At 39.0% G+C, this 13,727-nt stretch overlaps 1 protein-coding gene across 1 annotated transcript in view; it reads right to left on the minus strand.

Moving 5' to 3' along the window:
- The window catches only part of OTOGL (otogelin like), a 129,191-nt gene that overhangs the window by 68,428 nt on the left and 47,036 nt on the right, over positions 1–13,727 (minus strand). The window contains exons 24-25 of the mRNA XM_067559109.1: positions 11,698–11,805; positions 10,603–10,741 (exon numbers count right to left, since the gene is read on the minus strand). Coding sequence (XP_067415210.1) covers positions 10,603–10,741; positions 11,698–11,805 — 247 coding nt within the window. The remainder of the gene's footprint in view (positions 1–10,602; positions 10,742–11,697; positions 11,806–13,727) is intronic.

The raw sequence follows: 13,727 nt of genomic DNA on the forward strand, positions 1-13,727 counted from the left end.
GTCCCATGGTACCCCTAAGAAGAGAGCCCACTGAGAAAGGTCACAACTTTCTAGGTGGGGTTAAAGCCTAGCAAGAGTCTGCTCAGGTGCTAGCTCGGTGCTACCTAGGGGCAATGGACTCTAATTAGGTTCAGGATCTTAAAGGCTATGTCATCACTGCAGAGTTAACTCAAATTATTCAATCTCGAACTAACTCCTCTCAAATTAACCTGGCTTGAGTGAGAGGAGTCACACTGCAAATTAACACAGGTGATGTTTTCACTGCAAAACAGGTGTGTGTGCGGGGGGTTTCCCATGGGATAACTAACATATGTTAATTAACCCATGATAAACACATACCTTTTTTGGGAGCACAGACTGGTTATATCATGAGTTGTGCTAACTCAAGCTGTAGCCTGTACCTCCAGGAAGTATGTCTACGCCGCAGCTGGGAGCATACCTCTCTGGGTAGACAAACTCACGCTAACTGAACTCAAGTGACTGCACTGAAAATAGCAACATGGGTGTTGTAGCTTTGGTGGAGACTCAAGCTAGTTACCTCAACTCAGACCCAAAGGATCGAGTGGGCTTGAGCTCCCAAGCTGCAACGTCCACCCTGCTATTTTTAGCATGCCAGCTCAAGCCCAGCAAACCCGAGTCTCTCTGGGCTGGGAGGCATGCTCCTTGCTGCGGTGTAGACATACCTGGACAGGCCAGCCACGTTGCGTTGAAGGCACCACCACACCACAGGGTTTGTGTGTATGAATAGGACTTGACTCAGGGGGAACATTCAAGTTATAAAATGAGTAAACTGCAGTGACGACAAGCCCAATGAGAAACTGGGTTATTCCCATGAGAGAGACAGAGCAGTATTGCTGACCAAAAGCTGGACAGGGAGCCTTAAGGACCCATAAGTACTTTACTGTTTGTTGGTTTATATATTAGAGATAATTTATGGCAAGCCACATGGCAGGAATGCAGCCAGTTTGTATTGTTTTGGTTAAAACAGAACTCCTGAAATAAACCAGAAACCTCAGAAAGGGCATTGTGTGTTTAAACCAGCACCTCTTGAGCACCCTCTCTAGCCACTCCAACCCTGATCCTGCCGCCCACTATAAAAACAGCCCGTGTGGGACTCCATGTCACAATGCTTTCAGTATCAAATTTGTCCAGTTAACAAATAAAGACTTTTTCCCCCTCTAATTGCCAGTCCTGCCACTCCTCCACAGATCTGAAAGTAGCTGGGTTCTTTCCTTCTCACCCAGCACCCGCCAAATACTGCCTTGAGTTACACCTTGAGTAGACTCGGGGTCAGCAAATTCAGCAGCCAGTGGCACATGTGCTACCCTATTACTTTCAGTGAGTAAAGCACAGATGCAACTGCAATTTAGCAGATAATTTTGTTGATGATGAAAAAAAGAAAGGAAGGGGTCCAGCTTAGACTGTAAGCTCTTTGGCACTCTGACTGTATTTTTGTTCAGTGTTTGGACAATGCTTAGCACAATGGGGTTCTAGTCTGTGACTGAGGCCCTTAGGTACGACAGTAATACAAATAATAAATTACTAATAATCCAACTCACTCTCAATAACCTGCTGTAAAGACATACTTTTGTCACTAATGTTGGTAGGCATATCCAAGTACATAAGGGAGCAGATCTAATGAGTAACAAGGTGTCATTTTTACACTGTCACTTTCGAGAGCAGAGCAACTCTTTACCTTTTTAGGTAAAATGGTCACAAAGAGGGATGTACTTCAATCTGTCATGTGAAACCAAGTGACGCTGATAGAAACTAGAAATAAAATGGTTTTCCTACTGCAAGAGAAACTAGTATCTTCCCACGTAAATTACCATATCCAGCCTGTTCCAACTTAGTATCAGTTTCTTTGTGATAACATGGAGTTGCTAAGCAACACGGAAGACAGAATGTCACCGACCTGGGCAGTCAGTCAAAAACTCATTGTCACTCTTAACTTCTCAGAATGTTCTTTTTCTAGACTTCTCAACTGCACTTTATTCCATGCCTGTGAGATAGGAAAAATAAATTGCCACCACTTCCCAAACTTTTAATGCTGCTTGGGAATGTTGCATCTTATTTCTGGTCACAAATCTTTAACTGCTCTTAAATGCCAGCTAATGAGAACACTATGCTCATCTCACAAAATTCAGCTCAAATAAATGATGACTTGAAGTGAAAGTTGTTTTTTGAAAACAACAACAAAAAAACCCTCATTTAAATCCATCAGCTTTAGAGCTACATGCTCAAATAACCAGGATTAGTGGGATACTCAGTAATTAACTGATTTAAAGGTTTGCCCTCCCTCCATCTTTTCCAGATCCTAATCTCCAGACTCACTGGCTCCCACTCTGTGTGATACCCCAGCATGCACTCTGGTGGTGCCATTGCACTCACTACAGAATCTGGGGACAGACAGGAGATGGCACAGGGTAAATCAAGTTCCATTTTACTTATTTTTGTATGAATTCACTACTTTTTTAATAATAATAATACTCAAAAGATAAAATATGGCGATTTGAAAATGTTGAAAACTGCACTTTTGTGCAAAAAAAATAGAAAGCGCTTTACGCCACTAGCATAGTATAGACAAACCTAGCTGTTTTCCTTTTTTGTGCTTCATGAAAGCCCAGGCTTATTATCTGTTGTTATTTATTGTGGTATGGTGGTCTGAGTTCCCTCTGCCAGGCACCTAATGTTTAACTCCCTGAACCATTGTTGCTAATCTATTATTCACAAACGCCTCAATCCTGCAAGATGCAGAGCGTTCTGTCCCCAGTCCAGCAAAGCACTTACGCATAAACATTAAGGCCCATATACTTTTGTGGTTTTGTATACATACACACACACACGCTGTTTACTATTGTTTAATTTTAGCTTCTTGCCTACTTGAAGCACCCAAGCTAATGGCCCCAAAAGGCTTCACCCAAAAAACTAAACCAACTGCTTGTGTGCATTGTTACTGGGAGTCACCAGATGGCACTAATGCACACAGTCCCACAAGTTCTGGGAAATAAGTTAAGAAGAGATCAGAACTGAAGCTGGAAGGCAAAATTATACGGAAGAAAAGGGGGCTCTCACCATGGAGGAGAGCAGTGGGCAAGGAAAATGGAGACCAGAGCAGTGATATTGCTCACATTTCTACAGATACTAACTCCCTTTAATAAATTTTTTTTTTAAATAAATAACATTTGTAACTACTAACATGCAAGCCAAATATCAGCCAAACAATATGACATATTTGTTACATTTCTGCCATACATACACCTTTTCCTCACCATCCCGTACATCTACATTAAATCTGATTTTGTATGTAAACTCCATAAAGCACTGATTTAATCTGATAAATATATAAAGCATCACGCCCCTCTATGACACTGTAAGAATAATGAATGGTAATATTATTGAGTAGAAGGGCAGGAGCAGGGAGTAACGGTGATGTGTGGGAAGGCTGTGGCAACACTATATATAGAGGCTTATGATTCCAATTGTTATCTCACCCTTTGACCATTTTCAGATGTCTGTTGATGCATTCAGACGCTTCTTTAGAACCAGAGTTTAAATTCAACCAGAGCTGTCCGGAGCAGAACTCCAGTAAATATTTTCAGACCCTCAGACAGAAGCCCCAAACCCGCACAAGTCCCAAACTGTGGCATGCCCCACAGGGCTGAAGCCCCGAGCCCTGTATAGAGGGCAGACGGGTGGGGCAGGGCTCTGGGAAATATTGTATGAGAATTTAAGCCCTGTTTAGAACTGACTTCCATTTTATAGCCTTCATCCTGTTTCCTATTCTCTGGACTTTTTATAGTAGTACAGGGTTTTTATTTTAGCACAAATATGTGTAAAGTCCCAATAACCATTCAGTGACTCTGACGCTATTGACAGTTCAGAGACGTACTACAACAAGGAAACTTTTCTGGTCAGTACATTGCAAAGTTTATTTCTAAAAGAATGTTCTATTTTAATTAAATCAAAATTTCAAATAAAAATGATGCAATCAGGTACAAAGAAATATAGCAGGGAATTTTTTTCATTTTTTAAGAAAAAGAATGCATAAATGATTTTATCATTTTAAACAGATTCTCCTTTGTTTCATTTATTTAGTTTTCCCCTGCTTGTGTATCAGATTTGGCATTTGCTTGGGTTACATTACAACAATCCTTTTCTAATTAAAAATGTGATATTCCCTAGATGAAGGTTTTGGGAATGTTTGGGTATCTATTTCCAAGTGATACGATCCCCAGCAGTATAAATTATTTTGAGATACAGAAGCTATCTAAACCGCACAGTTAATGGATGTACTGATTTATTTCATGTTTAAAATATTCAAACTTTTGTTTATAAGGAAGCATGCAGTATTATAAAGTATATGTGATATATTCTTTTTGTTAGTGTGATTTTATTATCAATAGCTATTTTTACATGCAACTTATTGTCTTGTCACTGTAAAGATTTTGCTTTGTTCCTTAGTAAAGCAAAATGTAAGGTAAAAATGTAGAAGTGAAATTGTGATAGCAAATTTACTTTTCCTAAGTAACATACAAGGTATTTCTGAGTACAATGAAACATTATCAATTACCAGAAGTCCTGGACTTCATTACATACTTTTATAAGAAAAAAATTCAAATTGCATCAGTCAGATCACTAAAGTCTAGTTTTATAGATTCAGAAAGGTAGGATCTGAGGAAGTTTAATTCAGAATTGAACATTTTCCTATATTGCTCCTACAGGACCTGTTCTCAGACTCTCACCCACATGTCACCCCTAAGCAGCATCTCCAGGTGGCCTATCAAATGTGGTCCACACTAACATCATCAACCTGACTCCAATGCCTGGAGTTCACATATGGTAACACACACTCTGACCACCCTAAAACTGAGGTGTACAAGGTTTTTTCCCCTTATGTCTGAGAGTGCTATATTAACAGATGATGGCTATTAGCAGTCTGTGAAACCTGACACACCAAAAGCCAGTAGTATATTGGAATTCCAACTAGCCATTCTTATGACAGTCTTGCTCTTCAGAGGGCCAGCAAATTATTAAAATTTAGATTAGAGATTGCCAAAGAACACCTGCATGCCAAACCGTAATACCAACAGCAAAAACCAATGGTGAAAAAATAACTTTCTTCAGGCTGTGTGGTCACTGCTGAATAGCAAGGACCCATAATGACTTGCCAACCAGTCAATCATAACACACCTCCTCAATAACTCCAGTCTCATCACCAGAAACTTTGCTCCAGTCATTGCTGGAAACCCTCCATGCTAATCTGCACAATTTGAAAGCAATCTTTCCTTGTTGGAGAACAAAAGTGATTCATTCACAGTATAATTTAATGGTCTGGAGAGCCAGATGGTGGAGACAGAAAGGCACGTAGAGGTAATTGAGTCTGAAATCATTGGTCTGGAGAAAATGGAACAAGAGCATAAACCCATTGCCAACTGTAATGGAATCTTCTGCTCACTAAGAGGATGGAACAAGTGGTAAAATGGGTACAAGCCAAAGCTATCTGGGAATTGAGCTTCCCAGATGAAGACTAGAAAAGAGAGGGACATCTCTGTAGGCTTCATTAATAAGACCCAAAAATTGTTATAAAAGAATAGCTTGACCCACAGCTCACTGAAAGCAATTGAAAGACTCTCAGTGACTTCAGTGGGCTTGAAAACAGGCTCTGAATATTGAAATAGAGCTCTCATTCAAGGACAGGCTGATTTTCAGGCTACGCAGACTCTTCAAGATTCTTCCTTGGCTGATATTCATCAGCTAGGAACATGACCTCTCCTATGTCACTGAATGTGGAACTGTGCTTCTTTGAAGAGGGCAGGCTTGAAGGGCTGCAAAACGCCTACACACCGGCATTGTGCAGCCACTACCGAAGTGGAAATTGAATTTCAAGAGAGGAAAGCCGTCATAGAGGCAATTATGAACTAATTAGATTGAGTCCTACATATATACCATACAAGTGGCAATTTTAACAAATGCAAAAGTACCAGGAAACAGACAGGAATGAAACCCATATTCGCGTAAAGAACACTTAGTCTGAACAACCTCTTAGTTATTTTACAGTAATAAACATGGTTTGTTAGAAAAAATAGTTCTGTGTTTACTTTCCTATGCTATTAGGGAAAGATCTTCTATTTAGCTATAACACTTGGTTGGTGTGAATTTATCAATATTCAGACCTGACAAAATGAGCAATTTACTTGTTTTATGATGAAATGAGAAAGATTAGTCAATCTGCACTGAAAAGAGACTTTCTGTTTTGAAAGAATTAGTTAATTAAGGAAGATTTTAAATTGTTAGGGTTTAAAAATGGACGTGTTCTTTAAGAAATCACACACAAGTGCAGTAACTTTTACTTGCACTAAATTCAGAATGTTATACTACATGAAATAAAATATCTTGAAAGATGTTACTAATTAATAAGAAATAATGAACTCCCTGATTTAAAAATAATTGCTGCATTAAATTCTTTTATATGTTTTTCTTAGCCAACAGAGAATATGTTTCTGTAACTTTTATAAAAAGCCTTTTCATTTGTCTGGTGTCATCTTAAACAAAAAGTGCTAGTAGTAATTACACTGAGCCTGTGGTTTAAAATATCTTAAGTGACTGAATGATTAAATTTGTTTCCTTTTCCCCCTTCACAATACAAGCAGGTGCATCTTATTAAACTTTAATGGCAGGATATATGAATAAAGTGAATGGTTTAAATACAGTGCATCAGATTCAGAAAAGCTAAATGCCAAGTCAAACCACATCAGCCAATTAAATGTACTGGTACAGTTCACTGTCCTATCAACTGAGAAAACAACTATATTAGATTCAGGATAAAACTCAAGAATTCAGCCTTGTGTCAGTAAAGAACACAGCAGTATTAGGTAGCAACGGTTCCCATTATTGTATTCTGCTGCCAAATTATTCTCCAGTTTATAAACTAGCAGGAACAAAGTGACCTATTTCTCAGGGGGGAAAAAAAAGATTTGTATAAGAGGAGGGAGAAAATGATTACATAGTTTTTAAACATCAGACTATCCATCTTTCCCTTTTACAGAGCATATGTTACGATTGGAATGACAAACGCACAGCCAGATTTTCTAAGAAGTCACTCTTGCCATTGGGTGCCCAAAATGTGCACTCATATAAATGCATGTGCAAATCAGCTGTGCAAGTGGGCACCTCACCTATTTGAAAATCTGGTTCAGAATAGGCTGTTTAACCAGTCAAATCAATGTGCATGTTTTAAAGTGGTAAATTTTTTCCTTGCAGAAAATAGGAAATGATATTTTGGAAGACTACCACAATATAATAAATAAGTAAATAGTTTCCAGTCTCTTTTTCCCCCCAAGACCTGCACGCTGGAATTGTCATTTGACATTATGATGTCAGATATGCTGTTGAACAAGCATAATGTTACTTTTTAGAGCACTATTTTGTAGCGGAGGTAGTGTAGACAAGTGGACAGGGCACTGACCTCAGAGGCCTGGGGTTCTACTCCTGGCTCTGCCACTGAATTGTTGTATGCCCTTGGGCAAATCACTTCAACTCTCTGTGCCTCTGTTTCCCCTCCTACCTTTTCTCTGTCTTGTCTATTTAGACTGCAAGCTGTTAAGGACAGAGACAGTCTCTTATAATGTGTTTGTACAGTACCTAGCATAAAGGGGCTTCAACCTCAGCTAGTATTTCCGAGCACTACTGTAATACAAAAACTAGTAATAATACTGTAGATGGCTTACAGATGGATAGGATAATTATGAAGAGAAGGTCACTGCATTGATCTAAATTAAGAACAGCAAGCATAATTTCAAAAAGTGGCCTCTTTCTGCATATAAAGCTATTACCTAGGCACAAACAAGTTCTTGTTTATGCATACAAATATGGTAATTATCGGTGTGCAAATGAATGAGCATGCAGAATTAGAGGCTGGGTCCTGGCTGGATAAGAATTTGGATCACCTTGTTCAAGCTCCCATAAGTAATATGCCAATTACACCTATATACATTACATGTAATGTTTATTAAATATGATAGACAAGGTGTATACTTTAATATTCAGTTGAAATATCTGTCACACATATACTCCAGTGTTCCAGCTAGATAAACTGGATTTAATTAATAGGAAATAAAACAGTTTAACCTAATCCACAGGGATAAATATTTAAGGCGGAAACCTCCCATCCTTTCAGTGGGAGAGATATGGAAACTTTCTGCTAAATCATCATAATTATGGAACAACGCAATCTCTTTGCTGCCTCTAAACATTTTGTATAAAGAATTGAACACACAGCAATGTTATCTATTCTAACAGTCATCATACAGCATCTGGCTTGTACTAAACCATGCTTCTGTAGGGCTGGTGAAATTCTTCAGCAGTCCAGTGCAACCCAAGGACTATGAACAAATTAGCTATTGTGAACCAGCATATCTTAATTTAAAAAAAGAAAAGAAAAAAAAAAAAAAAACCCAGAGCTTGAAAGGCTTCTAGGCAGGCCTACCATTGCATCTGTCTCCAACACAACAAGGCTAGTACTGATATCACAAATCTACATAAGCAGCATTTTCATCACTTGTGTCATCTCATTCACTGGATGAAAGGACTACAGGCAATGTGCCATTTGCCTTGATTATGTGACTGCCAGCTTCATTCTTGAACTTTAGAACTCCATATGAACCCAGTGGTTCATTTCCAAAGAAATATTTAATATGAAGAAGCCTGGCAGTTGAAACTGGACTGGACAACATGAGGGATCAGCAAGATCGTCACAGCTCCCTGCAGCTTGATAGGCTAGTAAAGATTTGACTACGTACTTATCTGGCTGAATGAGTTACAGATTAAGAGATGGTGATTAATTTTCCAGGCCATGCATACCAAAATGGTTTTACAAATAAGATCACTTCTATTTCTAGTTACAAGATGCCCTGATGCAGATCATGAGTTTGGCTGTGAGTGGTTTCATTTGTTTGGTTTGGTTTTTTGGGAGAAGAGGGTTGTAAATCATCATTTTGAATCACATTTTGCAAACAGACAAAAACTTCAGGCCAAAAATCCCCAAAATGTAAGTTCACAATGTTCTAACTTGAATAATTCTGTTTTATTTCACACAGTGATGGGTATTTTGTAAAGTTTCTACTAAATGTTATTTTGAGTAATAAGGATTGAGAAGCTGTGCTTTTAATTAGAGTTAAAAGTACTAGGGTCAAAATATTCTTTTACGAGACATTACATTCTTTGTGGGAATTCCAAAAACAGATTCTCACTTCTAAACACCACCACCACCCACGAAAAGAAATAATTAGTGTGTTTTTAGTAACAGAAGGATATGTTTAGAAATGTCATTAACGGTATTTTTACACAAAATAGGCAAGTAATGTAAATACTTGTTATTAGGAACATTGGTATGTCGTTGCCAGCCAATCAAAATAAAGGAATTTGTGGCTGTATTGTTAAATCAGCATGCTTGAGTTTAATTAGACCTATGCATTCAGGGCCTAACCCAGATCCCATTGAAGTCAATGGAAAGACTTCCACTGATTGGGACATTATGGATTAGGCCTCTAGAAACAATGCCAAGTGCATATTATAAACCAACGTGTGACATAAAACAAATAAACACATGCAAAAGCTGTATCTAGCTGCTCAGTAGTTTCCATGCTAGCTGCTCTTACAGGGAAACAGCCTCTGGGTGTGACTGCATGGCAGTTAGACACCCATGGCTTTCCTGTGCCAGACTGGGGCTCAGGCTAAGGGCTGTTTAATTGCAATGTACATTCAAACTCAAGCTGTAGCCCAAACACTGGGACCTCCCATCTCTCAAAGTCCTAATACCAGGGCTCCAGCCCAAGCCCAAACATTTACACCACAAACAGCCTCTTAGTCCAAGTAAGATAGCATGGGCCAGCAGCAGTTGTCTAATTGCAATGTAGACACCCTGTGAGAGCAACACAGCTGTCACTGTGAAATGACATTGTCACATTTTATTATTCTGTGAGTCACAGAGGATATAGTGCAAAGCAATTACCTATATTGTTCATTTAGAACAACTTCTAGCTAGATGCAAATAATGGTTAACCAATCTCAAACTGTTCCTATGCCCTCTCTTATTGTTACTATTAAGTTAGGTATTTGTTTTAAGGCCGACAACTTACTCAGCAAGGCTGAGTACAGAAAATAAAGACAGACAAAGAGCTTAAATCTAAAAGATACAGGTGGAGGAGCACAATGAGAACTCCAGTGGTGGAGATGGCTTGATGAGAGTGGTCTGTACACATCCCTTTGATTTGTCTTCCCTCATCATGGAAGGCAGAGAAGGGACCCTGCCTTTTATTTGTCCCTAGAGCACCTATGTACACTTTGGCAACTATATTAAAAAAAAAAAAAAAAACCACCATCATCTTCAAAATAGTTCTCACAAAAAGCCATTTATAGGATAGTTCGTCACAGATTTTCCCTTACATCTCTTTTGCATCTTCTTTATTAATGTCACTTTCTATATACCAATTATTGATATTCAAAAAATTTAGAGGCTGCCTTTGCAAGTCCTGTTTGTTTTATTTTTAAACACAGGAGTGTGCTGAGGGGAAATAAAAAATGTGTGAACAATTCTCCTACCTTTACTAAATAAGCTTGGCAGTCACTGACATAATCATATTCCAATCCATCAAAAGTATAATAATGTCGATCCCCATAAACTGTACACACAGCAGGACAAGGATAACTGGTGCACGTGAATATCCCTCGCCGGCAAACACTGTGAGGAAAAGGATATATAGTCGATAATGTTGCATAGAAGGTCTATTTTAGATCCTTATTTTTCAAAGAAGTTTTCTTATGCTTTTTTATTTTGACTTGTGAAAAAACCTAGAAAGGGAAGAACTTACATGACCCTGTTAACCCAGAGTTGTACTTCATTCTGCCCCAATACTTTGGGCCTGCCAGTGTTGCAGAAACGGCAAATGGGTGGCTTTAAACCCACATATTCGATAAAGATGTGCAGGAAATGAACATGAAAACCCTCCAGATTCCATGGCATGTAAGAGCATTCCCACTGCCTCCTCGGGTTGCACTGGCAACATGACTAACTCCAGCACCATGATGCTGCTCTACAGTGCCTAAGCCAGATTCTTAGAACGCTAATAACTTTTCTGTTCTTGCGTCATTTTGAAATATTTTGGAGACATGATCGATATTTGTTCAATACACGGAGCTCTCCTATTACTATTAACGGGAATTCCTTCTGGCAAATGAGCCCTGAAGTTGCTTACATTCTGAGGGCCAAATTGTGAAAGGAATCCAGGTATTTTCTCTCCAATTTTAAAAATATTTGAATGCTGTTTAGCGGAGATTCTATTTTTGTCAATTTTTTTGTGAACTTTTTTTTTCTTTCATGGTCTTGGCTTACAGACAGACTCTGGTATCCTCACTCATCCTACGTAGTACCTTAACCCTGCACATCGCCCCAGGCTTTACTAGAGGATAGCATGCTAGCTATAGCCTGAGCTACCAAATTACCAGCTTACTCACCCATGATTTGCCATTCAGCTTTTCTCTTGTTTTCCTCCCCACAGTTTCTCTTTCTTGTTATTTCCCTCCCCACACCACCTTGTTTTTCAATGTAGTTATTAAATTTGCTGTATTAAGTATACAATTCACTTTATTATTAGGCGCTGATGTTTTTGAAATATGTAAAACATACTAGTCACTTACCAGGTATAGCAAGGTGTAGCTATCACTTCTCCTGACAGATACTCCCAATCTTTCCAGGTACATGGACAACTATCAGGAACGTAACATTTCCCTTTATGCTCTGCCATCCTTCAAAATGGAAAACAAATAATTGTTCAAAGTGAAAATCTGATTACATGAGTTTAGCACAGGTTTTCATCTGTGGTCAATAGAGCACTGCTGGTCACTGGAAAACTTACTGGTGGTCCAGAGAGCCAGCTGGTCACATTGTGCTAACTCCTTACTCATCTACATTAAAGAACAGCTAAAATATACAACATACTTTCCTGATATTATGCTCTAGGGAAACAATTGCAGTAGTTGCCATTGTGGCTGAGTGGGGAGGTGGCCCGTGGAAATGAAAATAAATGTCACCCACATCTCAAACAAGTTTGAGGATCCTTCACTTAAAAGTTAAAAGAAAATATGCAGTAACATTTTCCCAGGATTATCGCCAGCATTAAGGATGAGTCTGTATTTTTTTTTTCCAACTGAATTATTAAGATGTGATGGGTAATGGGGTACCCGGGACTGTGAGTCACCTTGTTACCCCCTGCCTCCAATGAGAAGGAGTCTTGCTTGTACTTAGCTCCCTCACACCACCAGCCTGTTAGCCACTCAAGCACTCCCCTCTGGGCTATGCCAGCCCTTACTTCGCCCTGAAGGTTAACAACAGGTGCATCCCAGTTCCCGAGTCCCTTTGAAGCCTTTCCCGGTGATATCCAGCCCCTGACACTGGCTACTCACAGAAATACCAAGCCCGCTGTGCCCAAAGGAACAATATACACACAGCTTATAAAATTTGGCTCACAGCCAGCCCTTTGCTTAACACTGCAGCACTGAGATATTTATAGTGAAAACAAGAATAAGATTATTATTGAAGATTAGAGATTCAGCAGATAGTGCGTGAGGATATTGGAAACAAATCATAGAATTCTAGAAATGTAGGACTGGAAGGGACTTCAGTAGGTCATCTAGTCCAGTCCCCTGCACTGAGGCAGGACTATGTATTACCTAGACTTACACCATCCCTGACAGGTGTTTGTCTAACCTATTCTTGCTGCAATTTAAGCCCTTTACTTCTGGTCCTGTCTTCACTGGTTAAGGAAAAAAACTTATTACCCTCCTCTATTTAATTATTACCTTCCTCTTTTTTCAATACTTGCAGACTGTTATGTCCCTCCTCAGTTTTCTCTTCTCCAGTCTAAACAAACCCAATTTCTTCAATCTTTCCTTGTAAGTCATGTCTTCTAGCCCTTTAATCCTTTTTGTGGATCTCCAATAGACTTTATCCAATATGTCCACATCTTCCCCAAAGTGGGGTGCCCAGAACTAGACACAATATTCCAGCTAAGGCCTTATGAGTGCTGAGTAAAGTGGAAGAATTACTTCCTAAGTCTTGCTTACAACACTCCTGCTAATATATCCCAAGAAGGATGTGTACATTTTTTGCAACAGTATTACTTTGTTCACTCGTATTTAGTTTATGATCCACCGGATCCTTTTCTGCAGTACTCCTTCCTAGACAGTCATTTCCCATTTTGTGTTTGTGCAGTTGATTATTCTTTCCTATGTGCAGTAATTTGCATTTGTCCTTAATGAATTTCATCCTATTTATTTCAGACCATTTCTCCAGGTTGTTTTGAATTCTAATCCTATCCTCCAAAGCACTTGCAACCTCTCTCAGATTGGTATCATCCACAAATTTTTTAAGTGTACTCTTTATGCTATTATCCAAATAATTTATGAAGATATTGAATAGAACCAGACCCAGGACAGATCCCTCTAGGACCTCACTCAATATGCCTTTCCAGCTCAATTATGAACCATTGATAACCACTCTCTATGTTTTTCCAGCCAGTGGTACATCCACCTTGTAGTAAGTTCACCTAAGCTATATTTCCCTAGATTGTTTATAAGCAACTCATGTGAGACAGCATCAAAAGCCTTACTGAAGTTGACATATATCACATCTATTGCTTCCCCTCTATCCACTAGGTTTGTTACCCTGT

This window comes from Emydura macquarii, unplaced genomic scaffold (genome assembly GCF_026122565.2).
Source record: "Emydura macquarii macquarii isolate MOO-44397 ecotype Brisbane River unplaced genomic scaffold, CSIRO-AGI_Emac_v2 contig_2205, whole genome shotgun sequence".
Classification (NCBI taxonomy): domain Eukaryota; kingdom Metazoa; phylum Chordata; order Testudines; family Chelidae; genus Emydura; species Emydura macquarii.